We start from the raw sequence: 24163 nt of genomic DNA, 5'->3' as shown, positions 1-24163 counted from the left end.
AAAAGAAAAGAAAAGAAAAAAGCCAGAGTGACTTCATGAGGCCCCAGGAAACAAATTGCAGGCCTAGAATCCTGTTTTCCCCATTCTCAGCCCAAACCAGACCTCCTGTCCCACAGCTAGCTCTCCTGGGAACCCTGTGTCCATGAAGTGAGAGAACCTTATTATGGCTGGGCTTGCCTCGTGGAATCTGGAAGGACATCCTGCACTGAGACGGGTATGGACTGCGACTGGGAGGCCTTTGGGGAGCCAGGACTGCATCACCTTTTTCTCTCTGATGGCCAGAGTTGGGTCCTGCACAGCCCAGCTGCTCAGTGACTGAGGGTGCACTGTATCTGGGTGTTGCCATTCAGGATGCCAGGGCTGAAGGCTGGCCACCTCTCCCCCAGTGTCACCTGATGCAGCAGACCTGCTAGGGAAATCCACACCCGCCTGCCCTAGAATTCTCTCGGGGGAACTTCCCCCACGACTGTCCCATCAATGGAGAGCATCCTCCTGCTATCCATCCCATTCAGCCACATTCTGCCTAGTTTCTAAACACTCATAGCCTGGGATTGTCATTACACACACACCCCCACCTATGCACTTGCACAGCAAAAATCACTGTGCAGTTGTATATTTATAAAGAAAAGCCAGCAGCTAGAAGGCGTGTTGTTTTCACTGCATCTGACTTTGTATGTTTTCTACCATACGGCAACTCACTCTCACCTTGTTGCATTCACCCAGGTACAGAGAGCCCGGCCTCATCGCCTACCTGCTCACATTCCGTAACTCCTCTCCCTTTGCTGCAGATGATATACTTCCTCCACCAGCACTGTCTTCCCAAACATTGACAGAGATAGGTGTGGAGAATCCAAGTGCTTGCAGGGGAGGGATACGTTCCTGCTTTATGGAAATCTCTGCAGTGGGGTCACTTTACCTGACTGAATAGAATAACTGCATAGTGTGCCATGGTTAGAACATGGCCTCTGGGCCACGCTGTCTGTGGTCCCATCCTGGAAACTGACTCCATCAATGTGGGCGGGTGCTCTGTGCCTCAGTCTCCCCATCAGTAAAATGGAGATGGTGATCGTACCTATAGTAACAGTGCCGCACTTGGGCGGTGCTGGCACATACTGCATGCTGGGTCATTATCTGCTATTGTATTCATCTTTATTCTTGGCCCTTCCAGGAGTCTGACCTCCCCTGAGCTGGGGATGTCTCTGGGGCCCTCCGAGAGACAACTTCAGTCTCCCTTCCCACAAGCAGTCTGTTTCCGTTTTCTTTTCCACATGGTTTAAAGTGCTCATTATCCCTCTGTGATCTGTTCTGCCAGCAGTATGATGCACCCTGGCATGGGGCCCCCTAATTGCCAGTAAAAGGGGCTGTCGCAAAGGATTCAACAGTGTTTAAGTGCTAAGAACAACACACTGAAAAGGATGATTGTTTTTGATAAGGCTTCTCAGAACCTTGGCATTTCAGCAACCTGGGGGGCAGGGCCTGGGTGATCCCAGGGTTGGAGGGGAGGCTGTGCTCAGAGGAAAGCTGTGGTTACCAGGGCCAACTATGGAATTGCCAACTGGAGAATGTTCTTTAAGAGGCCACTGAGGTTTTGATGGATAGCTGACAGTGCCTGGCCACTAAATCTGTACGAAGAAATATTAATGAATGACCCTGGGTCCCAGGGCTAGGATGAGGGCTGAAGGGGCAGGAAGATACAACAAGAAAGTGGAGCCACGGTTCCTACCATCGAAAGGAGAGAGAGTTCACAGAAAGTGCATTAGCAGAGTATTTCCCAAAAGGGGTTCCATGGAACCCTAGTCCTGCAAAATTCTCTGGAAGGAAAGGGAAGAGTGGGGCAGATTTCTAGCCAAAAAGGCTTAGGAAAGAAATATTGCATACTCCACTTCCACATATATGAAGTTAACATCCACTGAAGAAGTTCTGCAATCAAAATTTCAACATCTTAATGATTTTCTACATTTTAATAATGTATTAGTAATCTTTTAATTCAGTGTATACCAAACGTTTGACCACATAATCTTTTTGAATTTTTTCTGTTAAAACTTGAATATTTAGAGGAATGGGAAATGAAGACCGTTTAGAGGAATGATCCTTTCTAAAAGCATAGTCTGTGAACCATCCCAGCTACACTAAATTTAAACCACCAACCCTCCCTTCTCTCTGTGATTCTGATGCACACTGGCATTGAGAGCCAGGGGATTGGTGCTTCTAGAGCGCCCTGCGGAGCTCTGCAGTAGAACAATGAGGAGAGGAATCAGCCCAGCACTGGAGTGTGCAGGGTACATGCTGTGAGCGGCATGCGCTGCGGGGTTTGTGGGGCGCGGGCTGCTGAGGAGGCTGCGGAGCTGCAGGAAGTGCCCAGCTAGATCCTAGTGGAAAGGAACACTCGGGGTGGTGGCGGGGGGTGGGTGCAGAGAACATCCTTTTGTTTTCTCTGAGTCCAGGAAGAGGATAGTAGCCCAAAGAGAAATATAACTCCATACGTGCTGCAGCTTCGTGTGCCCAAGAGCCCCGTCACAGACGGACAGTGTGCAAGCCACACCCCCCGCATGTTACCCATGTGGTAGCTGGAAGCTGAAGCATTGAACTTAAAAGGTGGGGTGTCTGGGACAAGCCGAGCCTAGGTTCCCTTCTTCTCTGTCCTCAGCTTGACAGTCACCTCTCTGTGTGGATCCTCAGTGTGAGCCAGAAGTGAGGGTGGCGGGAGAGGGAGGTGTGTCTGCTTCCTGGTAAGAACTTCCAGAACTCAGGTGCCTGCCTTCCTGCTTCTCTGACTTCTTTGGATATTTGGAGGGTTTGTGGAACAGGTGACATGTCCATGTGTATGTGTGTGGGACATGTATGTTTGTGTGTGATGTGGATGGATGTGTGGGGTGTATATGTGTGTACATGTGGGTGTGGATATATATGTGTGTGTATATATATGCCTGTGTACATGATGTGTATGTGTGTCTTGTAGTGCACATATGTGTGTGAACTACATGTATGTTGTGGTATGCAACCTGTGCATGTGTGTGGTGTATGTAGTATGTGGTGTCACATATAATTGTGGTATACATGTATACCACATGTATATATGTGGTGTGTGCATTATGTGTGTTTGGTGTGTGGTGTGTCTATGGGTGTGGTGTGGATGCGTGTGGATGGATGTGTATATGTATTGTGTAAGTTTGGTATGTATATGCATGTGTGTGTGGTATCCACATGTATGTGTATGTATACGTGTATATGCATGTGTGGCACATATTGTGGGAATGTATGTGTCTGTGTCTAGTGTGTATACACATGAGTATGTGTGTGTGTGTATGTGTGTGCGGAATGTGTACATGTATGCATATGCGGCGTGTGTGTGTCAGGGGCTACAAGATTTGAAGGCTGGAGTTCAGGACCTAAGAAGGGAGCTATCCAGGCACTTGTATGGCCGTGAGCATTTGCCTGGCTTTGGTGCCATGTGGCAGGGCTGGACGATGGAGTGCCAACTTGGGTACTCTCAGCCCAGGGCAAGCGGGCCCTGGGGATGCATGTGAAGCCGCTGGCCTCTTGGTTGTCTGGTTTAGCTTGGCAGTTAGTAACTCTGTTGAGCAAAGCCTGGCCCCCCTGGGCACTGCCTGGGCCACCACCTTAGCATCAAGGGACAGCAAAGGAAAGCTCTGCAGGTGAGACCCTTCCTGTTGTGGGCTGAGGCTGGAAAAAGATGGATGTTTTCTCCACTTGCCAGGCTATTTCTCCAGCCTCTGTTGGTAAAAGTTTGGCTTCAGCGGCTGGTATGCCTGTCTCATGCATCAAAACAAATTTCAAGGAGGTTTCCTGATTCTTGATATGCACTGCAGTTCTTGTACCAAGTAGACTGGCAATAAGGAACATGGCCCCTGTGTCCTCTATGCCTACTTCCCCAGAGACTCAGCTTCTCGTCTGCCAGGCCCCAGGTCTTCATGGCGATCTCCTTCCTGATATTCAGACAGAAAGGCCAGTGTCTTGCCCACAGCTCTCCTGCACATGTCCAGTCCTGCTCAGCAGCCTGAGTCCTCATTCTTCCCGGTGCTATCACCTCCACCTGCCAGGGCTCACAGCTCCGGGGGTGCTGCCCACATGATATTCTTTCCTGGAGCTGTGCCCCCAGCGCTCCATGGGACTGCACAGAGATGGGGTCCAGCTCCTTGGTTTGTAAAGGGCTCACCGTGCTGGCACTTCTGTTCCTCAGCTCTGAGCTCAGAGTTGCCGTCATCACGGGGGAGGGAATGAGGCAGGAGGCAGTTCAGTGTGAGAGTTAACGAGACTCAAGCCTCGTGGCAAAGAGAGGTGAGAACCGGCCCACAGGCCCCAGGTGGGCTGTGGGACAGAGACCTGCGGGGCAGAGAGAGAGAGGAAGGAGAAGCAGCCTGGCGCAGAGCTGTCCGGCCTAGGGAGGGAGAAGTTACGTGGCTCACGCGGGAGTCAGGAGGCTGAGCCGCAGGGTGGGGGTGGCTTGAGGAGTAGGGTGTGTGCTGGGAATGGCAGGGATATCACTGGGTTCCTTGGCATTTAAATATGGATGTAGGCTATTGATACCAGTTCAGGGATATGTTCTCTGAGTTGTTGCAAGGAGTTGCAGGGATTCAATGAGGAGAATGTGAGTCTGTCACCGGTGACACGTGTTGGTTGCGTGACTGCCATGGCTCTCAGGAGAGCACTGGTTCCCTCTGTGACTCTACCACTTGCTCCCCATTTGGGCTCTGGCCCCTCTCCCCAGGCCACTGTTCCTCACCCCCAACACGGAGATGACAGCGGCTGACCGTGGGGCTGTTCCGCAGGTGCGCGGAAGGGTGAGCTTCCTCTGTAAAGAACAAACACTCGCCTGCAGACACAGCCTCTGCCCTGGCTCTTTCCCTGCCATCAGCCGGGGGTGCATTTCCCTAATCCCAAGAATCCCTGATCCCAAGTCCAGAAATCAGTGGGTCCCCCTCCAGGGATGCTGCTTTGGAAGTGCCCAAGTTTGCCCTGCTCGACCACCTCCCTTAGCCTGAGGGTAATGCCCCCTCCTCCAGCTAGAGACGTTCCTGCCAGCTCTCTGCGCAGGGGCCTTGCCCCCCTGCACAGCTACTGCCAGTGACTATTACTGGGACCTGTCCTCCCTCCTTGTCAGCTGAGGAGTAGTAGCCGAGATGCCAAACTCCAGGCCAGGAGGGAGATTTATGTGCCCATTACATGGCCCTTCAACTGCCTTCCAGGTGAATCACCCTCTTCTTGGAAGAAGCTTTGCATTTCTGGGTTTGGCCATGACAATCTCTACACAGTTGGGGTTTCTCTCTCCACCCACGTTTCTCACTCTGTAGGGGCCTTTAGGGCCTGGAATCCTAGGACAGTAAATCAGTCTTGACATCCTAATCGTGAATCAGTCTTCCTTCCAGCCCAGAGGCAGGAGGGCCATGCTTCCTCCTGTTACAGAATGACATCTCTTCAATCAGTTGGCATGAATTCAAGCTGGACCTTCTATGTGCCTGACTTGGCCACTGTAGGGGCACAAAGAGAAAGAGGCAGTCCAATGGAGAAGCTTACAGTCTAGTTGGGGAGGGTCTAACCTTTGCAAAGAGAGCAGTGGCCAAGTGGTGATCCACTGAAGCTGAATTATGAGCACCAGAGAACATTGCATATTTAACAGGTCAGGGATTAGGGAAGACACGTGTGGAGAAGGAGGGACATCAGGTCACTGGGCTAAAGGGGGAAAATGAACTCCATGCTGAGTGAGGTCTGCAACAGATGCTTTGGAAGCAAGAGTTTTGTTTGCATGTTTGATTTTTTTTTTTTTTTTGTCTTTGCTTTCTATGTTATTTTGGGCTGCTATTCTGGATGATAATTACATTTGAGGCCTCAGAAGGGGTTGTGAACAAGCCAGTCAACATCTCGGGAGGCAGGGGCTGTCCCCTTGGGGGTTGTGTGATAGAAGGCGAGTCTCTCCAGCTAATCTGGAGTTTCAGAGTTGCATTTGGAGCAAGGAGGGTCCCAGGAGTTGGGATGGGGAGGATGTGAGACAACTTGAAAAGGGAGAGGTGGTGATCCTAGACCATTAGGGGCCATCTGCTTGGAGGACGGGCAACCATGCTGTAATTGATTAGTGGTGTCTGCCACTGGCAGGAGAGGGGATACTAGCAGCACACATGCCAGTCAGAAGGAGCCCATTTACAGGCCATGGTATTTCACTCTGGGATCTCTTTATTTAAATATGAAGAATCCGAAGTCCAGACTGGTGAAGTGACTTCACCGAGGTCACACAGCTTATTGAAGCAAGAGGAAAACACATGTTTGAAGAAGATGTTGAAAATCTCTTGCAGTATGTCAGGAGCACTGAACTTCCAGCTCTGGGAGGCAGGGGGTATCCCTGTCATAGAGGGCCTGTGGTCTCCTGCGGGAGAGAGGTCACAACAAGAAAAATAAGAGAACTGCAGAAGGCTGGCTCTGCTGCTGTGAGTCACCCACGTGGATGGCAAGTTCAGGGCAGAGCAAGGTGACTGTAGTTTGGGAGGCCAGAGGTGCTTCCTGGCCTAGCCAAGCTTTGATAGACGGGGCACATTTGGAGAAGGCAGGAGGGGAGCAAGGCCCAGTTGACAGGTCATGGTCACTAGCAAAGGGGATTACAGGGATGGGACAGGAAGGGCATGGAGAGAAGCAGCCAGGGTCATGGTGGCCCCAAGTAAATGTGGTTGATTTGCTAGAAAGAATTGTGTGAGCTCTCAGGGCATCCTGGAATAAGGAAGTTCCAAGTGACTTAGAACTGCACGCTGCAAGCTTTGGTGCCCAGAGGGAGGGACCAGCCCTCATGTTATCAGTGAGACCCAGGAAGGCTGAGGGACTTGCCCAGAGTCAGACAGCGCAGGGGTTTCTCCCCAAACAGTCCCCTTGTCCCTTTGACCCCCATGAGCCCTCCACCTCTCCTCCAGGCCCTCATTACCTCCCGCCTCCTGTCTGTGGGGGCTGGCGTGCCTGGCCCCTTCTGCTTGGAGGCTGGACTGTGTGCCCTCTCCTAGTTAATCAAAGCTGCCCGCTCTCTGTCGCCCTCTCTCTGGAAGGTAGATTGGTTCTCCTTCCTGCTACTGTCTGAGTTCTTTGACCATGCATTCGTAGTTGGCCTGTTCCTGAACACAATCGGTTCTCTTTCACATCTGGGTTCTTTTGTTCCCTGCATGTTTGTGATGTTTATTCATGTTGTTGCTTGTTGTTTTAGTTTATTTGTGCTCACTGCGGTGTAACACTCCAACACGTGAACATACCACGGTTTATGTTCATTCATGCTGATGACAGGCATGTGGTGGGCTCCAGTCTGGAGCTGTCGTGGCTGGCGCTGCTGTATACGTTTTGTGTACATGTCTTATGGGGAGCATCTGGGCATATTTCCATGTGTTTATACCTGGGAGTGAATTCCTGGGTCATGCAGCAAGCACACATTCAGCTCGGGTGGATGTGGAAGTGCTGTTTTAAAGAATGTGACAATGGAAACCAGACTGCAGGGGTAAGAAGGGCTGGAGGGTATCAGGCATGAAGTCAGGGGGTGGAGAAGTTTCCAGGGAGCTTACCAGCCAGAGGACAGAGAAACCGAATCATAGAATCTGCACTGAGTAAAGAGGTTTCTGTCTCTGGTGTGGGTCACGTAGGGAGCACCAGAACATGAGCGTGACTCAGAGAAATCCAGTCGCTGGTGTAGCCTTGGTCAGTGGGGGCTTCTGGGGAGTGGTGCTGAACTTTGAAGGAGGTCAGCGTCCATGGGCCTGGCTCTGCAGAGCCCCTGCCTGGGGAGAAGCCTCTGCCATCAGGCTGGCAGTGGTAGTAGAAGCTCTGGGGGGCACAGAGCCCCTGCTGGGTGTGGAGGCTTTGAGGAGAGAACCATGGGCTGGGGGCAGCAGGGGCCTGGGCCCTTCTGTACACATCTGCAAAACCTCAGCAAAACGAGGGCCCATGCCTCGGGGGAGGCCAGAGTTCCCCGACTCTGACTGGGTGCACTAGCTGCCACAGTCATTTGGGGGCTCACTCCAGCCTCCTAGCCACCCAGGGAGACAGGGAGGCCTCTGCTGCCCTCTCAGGCCAGGGCCCCAGGAAGGCTGTCGGCCCACATGTTCTCAGTGTCCTGGCCAAGCAACTAATGTCAGCCCTTTCACCCCATCTCTTCCAGAATGGCAGCAAAGACAGCTCTCTGGACATGCTGGGCACAGACATCTGGGCAGCCAACACCTTCGATTCCTTCAGGTAACCTCCTCCTCCTTCCCTGTAGTGTGAGGTCCAGCCTGGGACCCCAGCTTCCTTGCGGGGCCGAGTGAATACTGATAGTTTATGAGCAAGAGGCGGGGAGAAGCCGAGTGGGGGCTGTAGGAAGGGTGGGTGGAGAGAAGGAGGCCGGAGAGAGGGGGCGCTGGGGGTCAGAGGAGACAGTGGGGGCACGAGGAGGGCCTCTGGGATGGGACTGCAGAGGCTGGGCCCCGCTTCCCAGTCGCCTGCCTCGTCTACCTCAGGGTGGCCGGGGTGTCAGTTTGAGCTGCTTGTCACTGGAGCCCAGTGTCTGGCCCTTGCTGTCCCCAGGCTTCCTCAAATGTGGGCACGAAAACAGGCCAGGTGTTGCAGGAGCCACTGTGCAGTGGGCATCAGGCCCAGCTTGTTTTATAAGCACACACTTTCCCACAGCAGCGTGAAAAAGGTGAGGGCTGGCACCTCCATTCTGAGGGTCCCCGCCTGGCCCTGGGCAGCCCCTTTCTGCAGGTCTGCCTGCCAGTTTCAGCCTCCCCTGGTTCCATGAGTAACTCGGCTCTCACCCTCTTGCCTCGATTTCTCACTCTCCGTCGCCCTCTAGTGGTGCCACCTGGGACCTGCAGCCCGAAAAGCTGGACTTGACCCAGTTCCACCGGAAAGTCCGACATATGCCCAAGCAGCCCCTGCCACACATCGACCGCGAAGGGTAAGGGGTGCTGGGGCTTTTACACAGGGTGGGTGGGGCAGGGGACGGGAATGGCCTTTGCCTCCGCAGGGAGGCTGCTCTGCTGCATGGGGGACTCAGGAGGCTAATGCCCCGGGACACTCTTCCTCTGCGGCTCAGAGCTGCAGGCTCACTGGCTTCTCCTGGAATCCCTCCATTCCCCAGCTCCCTCTAGCCAAGCCAATCCCGCCTGCTTCTGATCACCCATAGTGGCCCTGCTTGTCAGTAATTCAGACCAGTGCAGCAGAATCACCTGGGCGGTGGCACAGAGGGCAGGCCCACCCCTGAGTCTCTGATTCTGTAGGTACAGGCTAGGATGTGTGTTTCTAACAAGTTCCCCAGGGGATGCTGATGCTGGTCCAGGGACCACACTTGGGGAGCTGCTGAGAAAAGGAGGTATGAACCCATTCATGATGGAGACTGCATAGGAGAAAAAAAACTAAAGGTGTGGACATATAGACACTAGGAAGCATAAAGCATGATGCCTGGTGCAGGGTTGAATAAAGTCAGTGCAGACAGGGTTAGAAAGGAGAGCACTTTAGGCCGGGCGTGGTGGCTCATGCCTGTAATCCCAGCACTTGGGAAGGCTGAAGCGGGTAGATCATGAGGTCAGAAGTTCCAGACCAGCCTAGCCAAGATGGTGAAACCCTATCTTTACTAAAAATACAAAAATTAGCCAGGCATGGTGGCAGGCACCTGTAATTCCAGCTACTCAGGAGGCTTGCAGGAGGAAGGAGAATTGCTTGAACCCAGGCATCAGAGGTTGCAGTGAGCCGAGATTGCACCACTGCACTCCAGCCTGGGCAATAGAGTGAGACTCCAACTCAAAAAAAAAAAAAAAAAGGAAAGAAAGAAGAAAGAAAGAAGGAAGGAAGGAAGGAAGGAGAGCACTGTATAGGATGAACTGTCTGGGAAAGGCTGCAGGAGGGAGACTTCCCTGGGCAGCTCTAGTCTCTCCTGTGTGCCCTGGGAGCACACAGCTGGTTAAGTCAGTGGGAAAACTGAGGTCTGGGGGGATTGAAATAATGGTGCTGCCTGATTGACTACAGGTGTCCAATGGGGCCTGCATGTGGAAGGCAAGCTTGCCAAAGGTGTCTCACCAGTCCCCAGAGATTAACTAACTTCCTGGCACAAAAGCGATGAATGACTATGAAGGAGAATGCCCCTTATGTTGAGGAACTCTGTCCCTTCAGAAGCCAGAGTCACCAGCCACACCTGAGTCACCAGCTGTGGCCCTGAATTCCTCAGCCAGGCTCACTCTCTCACCAGCAGCCTCCAGATTTGCTGAGAGTCACCCGGGGTCTCCCATAGGCATCTGGCTGGCTGGCCAAAGCCTGTCACTCCCAGGTTCCCAGGGAGTCTGAGTGCAGTGTCTGTGGCCACCTCATGGCCAGACCAGGAACTGTGTACCCCTTAGAGTCCTGCCATAGTGGGAACAGGCTCCAGGCACCAGCCACCGCGGCCCCCCTGGGAACCAGGTACCACTTGGTTACCAAGGTTCCCTGCAGCCTCTGTTTCCATGGAGGGACAGAAATCAGAGAAGGCTGTTGCCTTGGAAACCACGTTGGCAGCAGTGACTCAGCTGGTCTGTAGCCACCTTCTGCCCTCCAAACCTGCAGGCCTTGGGGAGATCTGATCCCTGATGGGGGCAGGCCTCGCTGCAGGACCCCACCCACCCACCGCCAGAGGCACTGAGATAGAACAGAAGGCTGCGCTTGGAGTGTGCTCGGCTGGACCCCGGCATGTGCTTGGAGCTCAGCGCACATGGTAGAGCCCTGAGGTGTGCTTTGCCCACAGGAGACACTGGGAGGTGGTGTCAGCTGTTCTATTGAGCCAAGTCCCCAGTGCCCTCCTCCCCTGTGGCCCAGGCAGGTGCAGAACACAGAAGACTACAGGCAGCTGGTGCTTTCGCAGGCCAGCCTGTCTGCACTGGGCAGATTGATGAGTTAAAAGATGGCTGGATGTTCCAGGCCTTTCTCCACCTGCTCACCTGTAGCCCAGTCCATCACAGTTGTGGGGACAGATAGGGCGGGAGGCAACTTTTTCTCTTTTCCCTCATGCCTGTTATACCTTGCACCCCATTCCCCACCCCAGCTCCGTGTCCCGTGCTCCCCCTTGCACCCCCTTGCACCCTGCCCCCTGACACGCTCCAGCCACAGCCAACTTGCCGCACACATGCCCCGGGCTCCAGGCCTTTGCCTGCACTGCATCTGCCTGGGACATCCTCCAAATTCCCTGTGCGTGGCCAGCTCTCCTCTCACTTTCCTCTTCCCCTTCACCCACAACAGTTCTAGATGCTGTTCCCTGGGGTTCCTGCATCGCTGTCTTGCCCCCGACAGGGCACTGGCTGCTGTGGCTGTAGGGGCTGATGATCCCAGCAGATGCTGAGAGGGCCAGTTCTGTGCACCGTTCACACCTGGATCCCAGCCCCTGTCTGCAGCCCAGCACAGCAGCGTTTGGTGAATGGAGAAATGAGCCATCAGATGGAGCTTGAGTTATCCCCCTGTTCCTCTCTTCCACCCTGGCCTTTGCTGCTGTTTGTAGCCAGTTTCTCCTCCTCTGGGCTCCAGGGCGCCTCTGGCCATGGGACTTTTACGACACTGATCTCGTGCTGCCCCCTAATGGTGCTCAGGCGCCCAGCCCTGTTAGAGGAGTTTAGGATTTGTTCTAAGAGCCTTCCGCTGTCAGAGGGCAGGAACCAAAACTGATTTCGTTTTCGTTCACAGGGCCCAAAACAGAAGCGATGCTTGGTAAATATTTAAACAGTGAACTAGTTACTCTGAAATGTGAGATTCACATGAACTCTGCGGCTGGAAAATGACCCAGCTTATGGGACATCTCTCAGCATACCCTAGTCGATACCAGTAGTAATAGTAGCTGACAGTGCTTACTGCGCACCAGCCGTGACCCAGCCCCTGTTCTAAGTGCTTTCCTCATTCATTTAAAACTCGCCACCACCCAGAGAGGGAGGATCTGTTATCATCTTCACTTCAGTAGATGAAGCAACTAGGAGACCCAGAAATTAATTTGCATGAGGCTGGGTTGGCTCCAGAATCTGTGTCCTTAATTAATCACCTTCCTGCCTCTTTCCCCAAATGACAGCGACAATATTAGTGGTAATGAAAGTGATCATAGTAGTATTAATATATTTACTTTATTATTTATTTTATTACAATTTTGTTACTATTACCTGTATTTATCATTCAACATATTTGTGGGGATTTTTTGTTGTTGTTGTTGTTGTTTATTTATTTTTGTTTTTGTTTTTGTTTTTGTTTTTTTGAGACAGTCTCACTCTATCGCCCAGGCTGGAATGCAATGGTGCAATCTCGGCTCCCTGTAGCCTCCACCTCCCAGATTCAAACAATTCTTCTGCCTCAGCCTTCCTAGTAGCTAGGCTTACTGGCACCCACCACCATGCCCAGCTAATTTTTGTATTTTCAGTAGAGACAGGGTTTCACCATGTTGGCCAGGCTGGTCTCAGACTCCCAACCATATGATCTACCCACCCCAGATGCCCAAAGTGCTGGGATTACAGGCACGAGCTACTGCACCTGGCCACATATATATTTAAGATATATTTAATGGTAAATACAGATAATAATACATATACAAGTAATATACATACATATATATGTAAACATAAACAAGCTAAACATTGTAAGCTAGACTATATATGTGTGTATATATGTGTGTGTGTATATATAAGCTAGACTAAATATGCGTATATGTGTGCATGTGTGTATATGTGTGTGTAAATATGTGTGTGTAAATGTGTGTGTATGTGTGTGTGTTTGTATATACATATACTGTTTACTGTGTGATGTCACAGTTCTAAGCATCTAAGTACTCCAGATACATCAATTAATTAAATCCTCCAGCCACCTTAAGATGTTAGACACTATTATCCCCATTTAACAACTGAGGAAACTCATTTGATGAAATGAGTGCCGAGAGGTTAAACAACTTGTACGAGTCCCCAGTTGGTAAAGGATACAGCGGGGTTCAAACCCTGGGAGTCTGGTTTTGGAATCTGCACCCTTAAATATGCCAAAGACTCAGACCAATGGCCAGGGAGGTGGGGCCAGCCTCTCTGGCCCAAGGGCACGCCCACTCCCAGAGAACATGAAGACAAAGCATACAGTATCTGAATGGGCTGGCTGGACTGACCCAGAGTCAAGCCAAGAAGGAAAGAAGCCTGGCCAGGTGTGGTGGCTCACACCTATAACTCTAGCACTTTGGGAGGCCGAGGCAAGAGGATCATGAGGTCAGGAGTTCAAGACCAGCCTGGCCAACATGATGAAAGCCTGTCTCTACTAAAGATACAAAAAATTAGCCGGGCATGGTGGTGGACACCTGTAATCCCAACTACTCAGGAGGCTGAGGCAGGAGAATCACCTGAACCTGGGAGGCAGAGGTTGCAGTGAGCCGAGATCATGCCGTTGTACTCTAGCCTGGATGACAGGGTGAGACTGCCTCAAAAAAAAAAAAAAAAAAAAAAAAAAGGAAGGAAGCCCTGTTGGGTTTTCTGCTAGCCCCTGCCAGCCTGTGTGACCTTGAGAAAGTTGCTTGGTGTCTCTGTTCACTAATCTTCTGTTCAGCATAATAGAGCAATGTGGATGAGCTTTGACAGGAGTTGTGACGAACTTTAGGGTATTCCTTAGCAAGGAGCTTAGCTTCTTTGCCTGGAAGGATCAAGGGGAACTCTGGTTCCTCTCCCACCTCCCTCCAGGTTGGTTGTTGCATTAGGGGAGGAGCCACCCCCACCCGCCCATCTCTAGGGCTATTTCCCCTAGGTAGGACACCTAATTCTGTGGGGCGTGAAGGGAGACAGCACCGTATATCTGCTGACTGTCTCTCCTCTCCTGCTGGCCAGCTGGGACAGGAGGCCTGAATGAGCCATCCTTCCAACCCCTTTCTGTCTTTTCTGGTCCAGGTGTGGCAAAGGGAAGCTGGAAGATGGGGATGGCATCAACCTGAATGACATCGAGAAGGTCCTTCCAGCCTGGCAGGTAGGTGCAGGGGTGGGTTCTCTGACAGCCCACCCCACCCCTGGAGCGATTCTCTTCCTGACCTAACCTAAGCCTCCTGCTGGCTCCTTGTTTTAGCAAGGGGTGTGACCACCTGTATGGTAGTCATAGGTGGGCAGGGCTGGATACCTGACACAGTCCAGGGTGTCCCATTGTGACAGTATGTGTGACAGCCTACTCGGAAATGCTGCAGGCCCTATGGTAGGTCTGATGTGCCCTAGAGATGAAATGGACCATACTCTGGCAACTTGAGGAACTTGGAAGTTTTTATCCCTTGGCCTGAAGCCTCTCTGCAGGTGGAATGTCCTGTGGGGTGTTCAGGTGGGCCCAGCAGGCCTGGAAGGGATTCTACTGTGGCTGGGGCTGTCGCTAGGCTTTTGAACAGTGGACTGGCCCTGCTGGCTTCCAGGTGTCTGTTATGCTTGCTCTTTTTGTTATTGATTGGGCCTCCTTCCTGGAATCAGGTCCAGGTTCCAGGACAAAGAGGATTCACTCAGTGAAAACAGGTCTCTAGATGCTTATAGTGCTGGACTTTTGGTGGAAACAGCAGGAATCTAGCTGCTCTCAGGAATGAGATTGGGCCATGCTGCAGGGGTGTAAAAGCAGTGGACCCTCCACGTGATTAAGCCTGCTGCTGCCAGTGACTGTGACCTACTACCACACTCCACTGTGCCACCCTTCCCCTCTCTCCTGAGACTTCTCTGGCTATTTTACCTATATCCATTCGTCTCTTCCTGGTGCCTTTGCCATTTTGTTTCTTCTCTGTTCATGCCTTGGGCCTATTAGTGAGGGACAATAGAGCATACAGTTAAGACCTCAGCGATTTGATTAAGATGTGCCTTGGTACGATGGTTTCTCCTGTACCAATAACTCCCTTGGGAGTTATTGAGTTTCTTGGATCTGTAGGTTCACAGTTTCATCAAATTCGGAAATGTTTCAGCCATTATTCCTTCTACTTTCCCCCAACCCTGGAGTTCCAATTATTTGTGTTCTTGGCTTCTTCATCTTTTCTCACGGCTCACCGAAGCTCTGCTTGGTTTTTTATTTAAGTCTTTCTCTACTCTCTGTGTTTCATTTTAGATAGTTTTTATTGCTATGTCTTCAAGTTCAATAACCTTTTTATTGCAGTGTCAAATCTACTGTTAATGCCATTCAGTATAGTTTTCATTTCAGATATTGTAGTTTTTATCTCTAGAAGGTCATTGTGGGCATATATATATATATATATATATATATATATATATATATATGTATATGTATATATATATATATTTATATTATATACATCTTCCATTCCTCATGTTTTCTCTTCTCTTCTGAAGTATATAGAACCTATTCCCAATAGCTGTTTTAAGTCCTTCTCTAGTAATTCCGTCATCCACATAATCTCTGAGTCTATTTCAATTTATTGATTTTTCTCTTGGTTATGGGCCATACATTTCTTTATATGCCTGGTAATTTGATGTTAAATGTCAGAGGTTAGAATCTTGACATTATTGGGTGCTAATTTTTTTTGTATCCCTTTAAATATTTTGGGTTTTGTTTCAGATCACAGTTAAGTTACATAAAAGCAGTTTGATCCTTTCAAAACTTGCTTTTCAGCTTGGTTAGAGAGGGAAGGCTTCCGTATAGGGCAAATCTTGCTCCACTGCTGAATCGATACCCTTCTGAGATTGCCACTCAATGCTCTGTGTATTAGGAGGTGTTTCCCCTCAGCTGGAGAAACACAAACTGTTTGCCCTGTGTGATCTCAGTGGATTATTCTATGTATTCCTTGCCTCAGAAATTTCCTTGCACATGGACAAATTAATACTCGCCTAAAGACTTGAGGGCCTAAGATTTCTGGATTTCTCTCTGTATGTGGCTCTCTCCTCTCTGGTACTCTGCCTTGCAAATCAAATTGTCTTGGACTCAGGGATTTTGAACCCTGTCATCTTAGCTCATTGATACCACCAGGTTCTGCACTGCCCTCCCTGTGTTGCAGACTGGAAACTCTCCAGGAAATGACCTGGAGCATACATAGAGGTCATCTCATTACAAAGAGAAATATGATGACTTTATTGTGGAGAAACATGGCAGGCCCCAACGTGACCACGTGCTCAAGGTAACATCATTAGTGATGAGATGGGTGGACACCATATGCCCCTGATGTGCCACGCAGAAAACCCAACATCATTTCTTGGGCTTTCCTTCCAAGAAAGCTCAGCCTGAGTCTGGTTGTTTGGAAATGAGTGTAAGGACCACTCTCTATAACTGCTTGGACACAAGAGACAGGGAAAAACTCAGGAAGTCTTCCAGATTGTAGGAGACTAAAGAGGCAAATGACTAAATACAACATGTGTTCCTTGACGAAATCCTGGACCTGAAGGAAATCCTGACCTTGTTGGGACAGTTGGGGAATGTGACAGGGTCTGTGGGTGGGATGGCGGTTTTGCTTTGATGTCAGTTTCCTGACTTGGAGGCAGTGTGATGGTCATGTGGGCGAGTGTGCTTGGCTCTGAGTGATACACACTATGATGTTTGGGGGATATAGGCGTCCTGTCTGCAACATCTCCTCAAATGGCTTAGAAAGAGATTGATGATAACGGTATGTAGACAAAGAGGGAGAGAGACAGCAAACGTGGGGAGGTGTGAACGGTTGGGGAATCCGAGTGAGGAGGACGTGGATGTTCTTTGTAGGTTTCTTGCACTTTCCTATAAATTTGACAGGAGAAATCATTAATCGGTAGGACCGAGGCTGTGATGTGTAAGTCACAGGCAGAGTATCAGCTCATGAAACACCCTGCGGGGTGGATCTATATTAAACTATCACTGCTAATGTAAAGCTAGCCTTGACGCAAGAGATAAAAGGGTCAAGTACTTGGAAGTGACCACCATCACTCCATTTCTAAATGTCAAGAGCATTCATCATTGATAGAAAAAGTCCATTTGGGACACCCTGATCTAGGTGAGAAAACAGACGCCTCCCCCCACTGCACTAGGTGGGGTGTTACCTGCTTGGTACCCTTTGAGCCAGAAGCTTGGGAGTCATGGCTGGAAAAGTAACAGACCTGACACCTTGTGTTGTTTGAGAACTGTTTCTTTGCCCCTCTAGGGTACAAAATAGAAGACCTTCGGTTCCTGCTCAGAAGAGAAAGGAGAGCTGGGCTACTGACTGGGTGGGAGGTTGGGGGTCAAGGGCTTGGTGTCTGGACCCAGGCATGGACCCTATGGAATCCCAGCCCTGCCACTGACTAACCCGGAAGTCTTGGGCTAGCTACGTACTCTCACTTTGCCTCAGTTTCCTCCTCTGTGAGATGAGAGAAATGACCATGTCTACTTTACGGGGTGGCCGGGAAGATCAAGCACATTCATTCACTTGAGGTTCTGAGGATGATGCCCAGCACGCAGCTACGCTGGTCTCTGCTGTGATTATTCCCAGGGCTCAACACTGCCAGTCAAGCCCCACCTTCTGAGGGTGGACAATGCTATGGTGGCCACCTCTGCTAAGAGGGAGGAGGGGGGATTTCCTGCTCCAACCCCCAGGCTAGTGGTTTCTTGGTGAAGAGGGCATTTCCGCTGGGCAGCAGCTCGGATGATGAACCTTGGTTTGTGGGTTACCCAGACCCTGGTTGATTCTTCCTTTGTGCGGCCTGCCAGGCATTGGAGACAGATTGGACTAGAGGTCAGAAGAATCCCCTTCTGGACGTCTGCCAGAGCCATGCGTGTGACCTCTCCTCTGTGGGCCTCAGTTTACTCATCAGCAAAATGACACAGTTGTATCAGATCAGAGGTTTGCAAACTGTGAAACCCTCAGGGCTCTCCTGGCATGCCCCTGGGTGCTGCTGGGGGAGGTGGGAGGCAGAAGCAGCTGCAGGGGCCCCCAGACCACTTGGGCCCACCCAGACCGCTTGGCTGGTGTCTCTAAATCAGGATTCTAACAGGGTTTCACGTGGAGAAATAATTCCACTACTAAACAAATTTCGAGTATCATCAGACCAAGGCCCCTCTGAGGTTTCACATTCTAGGGTTTTCTTTTCTTTTCTTTTTTCAAGGAACAGTAAATCAGTGTTCATTCCAGGCTCTCCAGGGCCCGCATGTGGTGCTAAGCTCTTAGGGCTGCTGGTAGTGGAGGCCTTCACCCACCATCCCCACTGTCAGTCTGGAGCTAAAGGACTTTGATAACCATGCACACACACACGCATTACACACCATCTATCACATGTGTACACGTACACGCACCACACACGTCAAACACACACATTCCATACCGCATACATGTACACATACACAGTACACATACCACACACATCCTCCCACACCCTACACACACACACATTCATACACCACACATATGCACACACACACATCACATGTTTCCATGACACACACTTTGGATGTGCTTGTCCTCAGTGAACTATCAGCAGATGAGTCTGAGGCCACAGTGCTGGAGCTCAGCTGCACCTCGGAGCTGCTGAAGTCCTGAAATCTACCTGGTCTGCTCACTGTATTCCTCATTTACTGTTGTGTAACAAATTGCTCAAAACTTAACATCTTAAAACGGCAAACAGATATGACCCACTAAGTTTCTGGGAGCAGCTTAGCTGGTGGTTCTGCTCAAGGTCTCTCGTGAGCTTGCAGTCAAGCTGATGGCCAGGGATGCCGCCATCAGAAGGCACACCTGGGCTGGAAGACCCCCTCCTGTGGCTGAGGGTGGGAGGCCTCAGTTCCTTTGTGGCTGGGGGTGAGAGGCCTGGGTTCCTCCTTGGCTTCCCTGCCACCAGGACTTCTGCTTAAGCTGCTGAGTGCCCTCAGAATATGGCAGCTGGCTTTCCCCATAGCAAGTGCTGATGGGGAGAGAGAGAGATTCCATCACAGAAGTCATACTCTTTTATAGCCTGATCTCAGAAGCAACAGAGCTTCATGCTGCCATTTGCCGTATGTCATTTGCACAGACCAACCCTGGTACAATATGGGAAGGGTTTACACTGAGGTGTGGATCCCCAAAAGCAGGAATCATGGGGATTCCTGGAGGCTGGAGACCACATTCTCACACTCATTGAATGTGAGTGTGGTCTTTCTTTCTTCCTTTTCTTTTCTTTTTTTTTTTTTTTTTTTTTCTTTGAGACAGAGCCTCTCTTTGGCACCCAGGCTGGAGTGCAGTGGCACAATCTTCGATCACTTCAATCTCTGCCTCCCAGGTACAAGCGACTCTCCTGCCTCAGCCTACCAAGTAGCTGGGCCACAGGCGCCTATCACCATGCCCAGCTAATTTTTGTATTTTTAGTAGAGACAGGGTCTCACCATCTTGGCCAGGCTGGTCTCAAACTCCTAACCTCAAGTGATCTGCCTACCTCGGCCTCCCAAAGTGCTGGGATTACAGGCATCAGCCACTGTGTCCCACTAGAATCTGCATTTTTAAAGCATTTTAGGAAATTCCGAGTATCGGCAAGAGTTGAAAACTTAAAGTCCTGGCTGATGATGCTCCTGGCTTGACCGCTCCTCGGGGTATCTGCAATTCACATGGGTACCCTTAGGACAAGGTAGACAGGCTTCTTGGTCCACAAACACAGACCTCTGGTGTTTGAGGAATGCGCTGTCCCGTGAGAGCATAATGGCATGACTTTTCTGAGTTTTTCTAGCATTCTTCAAAACCCCTCATAGATAGGGCTGGCTGGCTCACTCGTCTTGCCTTGAGTCCTGAGGGTCAGCTGGCCTAGCTATTAGTATGTGGGGTGGAGACAAATCTTAATCGTATGGGCGTGTCCAATACAATGTGGGATGTTAGGACTCCTGGCCTGTACCACTGCATGGCAGTCACTGGAGAGGGGCAGGCATAGTGACCACCAAAAACATCCTCCTACTTTCAGATTCCCCTAGGAGATATTGTGCTGAAGACCCCCAAATGGGAGGGAAAGCCCACCTCTAGCCTGGGGACCTCCAGCCTCCTGTGGGAGTCTTGAGCCTGTACAGAGATAGGTGGGCTTCCTAGAGACTTTCTTAGACAAAAATCAGGGTTGGCCTCCCCTCCCCACCTGGAGGCAAGAAGGAAAGACGGTGACAAAGGGAGGTTGGCCTGAAGCCCATCGCCCACCTGCCCTCTATTTCTGCATCCCAGAAGAAGACGGGCATAAAGATCCTACCGACCGTGTACCCAGCACCTTCTCAACCCACAGAGGCCCAGGCCCCCATCTCCAGCCTCTCTGTCCCTGTTCAGGCTCCTTAGTTAGCAGGAGGCTTTATGATGTTCCCAGCACCCTCACCCGGCCTCTGTCCTAGGCTCCCCTGCCATCCTGTGGCCCTGCCACTCCCTCCCCCTAATCAGTTCTTCCATCTCTCCTTGCTTTCTCGTGGGCAGTGGATTCCCTCTGCCTGGAATCTCGCTCTCCTGTTCTCTGCCTGTTCTTGTCCTGGCTCAGGACACCTCCCATCATGCCCATTCGGATGCACAGGACAGAGTCCGGCATCCATCCACCATTTCCCCAGAGCCCCTGCCCCCATCCCTTTCCATGGCTCCCACCGCATCGCACCTGCTTATGTAACTGTCAGACCCCTTTCCTAGACTCCAGGGTGCCTGAGGGCTGGGCCATTTCCTTCATCCTGCACCAGGGGCTCTAGACTGAGTGCTGCTGAAGAACCTGCCTTCTAGATGCGCTGTTGTGTTGTCTGGAGCATACAAGAAAGGCAGGAAGAAAGGTAGGATTTGTGTCTGTCCTGACATTCAGTCTGTCCCCCTGGCTCCCAGTTTCTCCCACCACTTCCCAGCAGAACCTCAACATGAACCTGGTTACGCTCTTCTTGGTGTGGTTTCTGGGGCACATTTATTTTTTAAGAAAACAGGAATTTTCTATCACCTCCTGTATTTAAACACTATATAGGCCATGACGTGATACCAAACAAACCCCCACATCTCAGCGGCATCACACACAGAATTTTATTTCTAACTTCCTGACATTCTGCTGAGGGCCCAGCTGGTCTCCAGGACAGCTCCTTGGGGACTCCAAGGTCCAGGTGGATTGCGTTCTGTGGCCCTGCCATCTCAATCCATGGTATCCAGGTGGCCCTGGCAGGGGCAAAGAGAGCGTGGCCCAGCATGGCTTTGAATATGGCCCAAAACAAACTGTAATCTTTCTTAATACATTATGACATATTTTACAATTTTTTTTTTTTAAGCCCATCAGCTACCGTTAGCGTATTTTTTGTGTGGCCCAAGACAATTCTTCTTTTGGTATGGCCCAGGGAAGCCAAAAGGTTGGACACCCCTGCTCTAGGTCTTAAATGGTTTGGGCCAGAAATATCGGCTCCCCTCAGAGCCCATTGGACAGAACTAGTCACATGTCCCACCCCCCCACCCCCGCAACTGTAGGGCATGACCCTCCTGCAGGCGAGCGGGAAGAAGGGGAGGTCACAGCTGCTGTGTGAGATCCAGGTGCGCCAAATCTTCCTCTTTTCTTCACTTGCTCACAACCCATCTTCATGGACAAGTGCTCTGCCCCAGCCTTTTAGAGAGAGAATTGATTGCATAAGGTACAGCTCCCCAGGAGCAGCACAGCCTAACAGAGGCACGACGTGCGCAGATTACACACTGCATTCAAAGCTGTGAACGCCGACCGAGTGCTGGTGCCTTGCCCGGGTCCCAGTCCCTGCAGGGCCAAGTCTGGTCCTCTCCCAGCACACCCCACCTTCCTCCCCTGTGCTGCTGCAGCTCCCGCAGTCTTGAGGCGTGAATAGTGGCTGACGGCCAAGCAGAGGGCCCCAGTGGACCCCACACTGAATGCCTGGGGAAGATTTCCTGGAGCCCCAGCTTGTCTCTCAGTGGGTCACACATGGAGCACATGCCGCAGTGAGTGGTCTTAGGAGGTGATGCCTCCGACACCTAGGTGTCTGGCCAAGCTCCTCTCCAGCCCAAGCCAAGGCCCCTATCCCTGATGACCCCATCTGGCTGTGTTTCCACAGGGGGCAATGAATCCAGGGGTGAGTCTCGCTGCAGTGCTAACCTCAGGGATCTTCATCTCTAGGGCTGCTGGACTCAGGCCCTTGGAGCCGCGCTCAAGGATGTAGGGCAACAGGGTAGACAGTAGGTGTCTGTGTCCAGGACTCACACCGTACCTCTGGGAACCTTGCTGCCAGGAATGCTTCTGCACTCTAAAAAGGCATTTAGTGAGCTAGTTAAGTAAAGAGTCTATTGCTGGTGTTAACGGTCCCCAACGTCTTCCCTCCCACACTGGTGGCTGGGGGGACAGGAGCAGGTACCCTGGGATAGGAGCTAACCAGTAGCCAGGTTTTACGGCATCCACACGGCGGCAGCCTCGGGCGAGTTGAGACTGGCATTGCTCTCCAAGAACTGTGATGGGGTCGGGGGAGAGGGGACAGCCGCGGGCTGTGAGTTGCAGGGCCATGGATTCAGGGTTCGGTCGTTGTTCTGAGTGTTGAAGCCATAGGCCAAGGCAGATGCTGAGACACACACTCGGGCTCACACTGTGGTTCCAGGGAAACCCCAAATGCCATCCACGAGGCTGGTGCACTGGTGGCATTTTTGGCGATCTCTATCACAGGAGTGGAGGGGTTGGCCAGGCTGCCACGCTGGCCGTGATGTGGGCAGCCCAGCCCCATCATTAACAGTCCTGCTCTGAGTGTGGCCCCAGGGTCAGGGCCTGCCGGAGTTGAGGCCAGGACACGTGGGTTGAGGACAGCTGAGCTGAGGACAGGTGGCTGCATGGCGGCGTCCTCCCACTAGAGGGCACCAGCGCACCGCTCTGCAGGCTCCAGTCAGGCGCTTGGCTGTGGGAAGTCCCCGGATCCCGGCGCCAGTTGCCAAAGGCGTCTTCACCCGCCATGCCTCCTGCTCGGCGCCGCACATGCACATTGTCCTGAACGTGACCCCACTCAGTGCCCAGGCCCTTCCTTCCCGCAGCAAGGGAGAGGATGGGGAGGTGCAAGAAACAGCCACACTCGGGAGAATCGCTTCAACGTGGGAGGTGGAAGTCGCGGTGAGCCGGGATTGCGCCGCTGCACTCCGGCCTGGGCGACAGAGCAAGACTCTATCTCCAAAAAAAAAAAAAGCAAAAAAGCAGGCACACTAAGGTGTAGGGTCTGTTCGCCCACATGTCCTAAAATATGTCCTGTTTGGCCACATGTCCCCTGCTAGGCCAAGGCATGACATTCCTCTAGAGGACGCGCCCCTCCCCTCGGGCCCCTGGGACCAGGCTGCTTCCAGGAGGGCGGCGGCACCGGCTGGGAGGGCTGCCTTCCCGTGGCGTTGGGGGGAGACGGGGTGCCGGTCACATTCCCCACACCAGGGCTGCAGGGGGACACCCACTGGGGTGGGGCTGGGCGAGTGACGAAGTGTGGAGGGATGGGGGCTGGCTGGTGGGAGATGGAGCTGCATTATCTGTAATCCATAGTCTAAGCCGAGTCAACTTACTAGGTTCTGAGTTAACTTTCTGAGTTTGAGTTAACTTGACTAAATTCTGCGTTCAGTTCAGTTCTGAGTTAACCTGACCCAATTCCATGTGAAGGCAAACTGCATACCCTTCACCTCGTCTCTGGTCTGAGCCCCCCGCCCCCACACCGCTCCCGGGACCCCTTGACCCTGAGGTGTGACTTGAGTTTCTCCACGTGTGTGAAAGACGGTCTAACAGGCACGTTCTCCCTGCCCCCAGGTGAGCATTAGGTTTCCTCGGGTTCGCGGGCACGGGGCCCTCCGCCTCATGCGGAAATGCCACCTCCCTGTCCCATACACTGCCCTGTGCTTTTGTGCCTTAGACACACCCCCTTGAAGGAAATTGTCTGTCGAATGATCCAGTGTCCTGCCCGGGGCTTTCTGTCAGGACGCATTTTGGTCATTATCCTTGAGTTCTCCCAGACAAACGTTCTATCTGCTGTCTTTGGTCTGACAATAGGAGCTCTGTAGCCCCGCCGACTTCTCCTTTTGCCTGTTAGGAAATTTCGAAACCAAAGTCTGTGTCTGTTGCTGTTAGTCATTAGATGGCTCCGACCCAGCAGGGCCAGCTCCCCTGCCCCCACGTTGCTGGCCTTGTCCAGACAGTGCGACTCGGGAGTCCATTGCTGTGAAGGGGGTTCGCGCCCGCGCTGAGCAGTGGATGCCACTAGGTCAAGTGGAACTTCTGGCCTTACGAAAGCGCCCAGAGCACTCCTCACTGAGGGTCCCCAGAAGACCCCGGGGACGGGAAGTGGCTTTCTGGCCTCATGAGCCCGT

The 24163-nt window shown here is 51.8% G+C and overlaps 1 protein-coding gene across 6 annotated transcripts in view; it reads left to right on the top strand.

Moving 5' to 3' along the window:
- The window catches only part of CTIF (cap binding complex dependent translation initiation factor), a 322760-nt gene that overhangs the window by 107861 nt on the left and 190736 nt on the right, over positions 1-24163 (top strand). For all 6 annotated transcript variants that reach the window (XM_003926081.3, XM_003926082.3, XM_074383489.1 and 3 more), the window contains 3 exons: positions 8141-8214; positions 8813-8917; positions 13872-13947. In XM_003926081.3, the coding sequence (XP_003926130.2) occupies positions 8141-8214; positions 8813-8917; positions 13872-13947 (255 nt within the window). The remainder of the gene's footprint in view (positions 1-8140; positions 8215-8812; positions 8918-13871; positions 13948-24163) is intronic.

Source organism: Saimiri boliviensis, chromosome 13 (genome assembly GCF_048565385.1).
Source record: "Saimiri boliviensis isolate mSaiBol1 chromosome 13, mSaiBol1.pri, whole genome shotgun sequence".
NCBI lineage: Eukaryota > Metazoa > Chordata > Mammalia > Primates > Cebidae > Saimiri > Saimiri boliviensis.
Note: the sequence above shows the minus strand (reverse complement) of the source record. Positions and strands in the feature narration are given on the sequence as shown.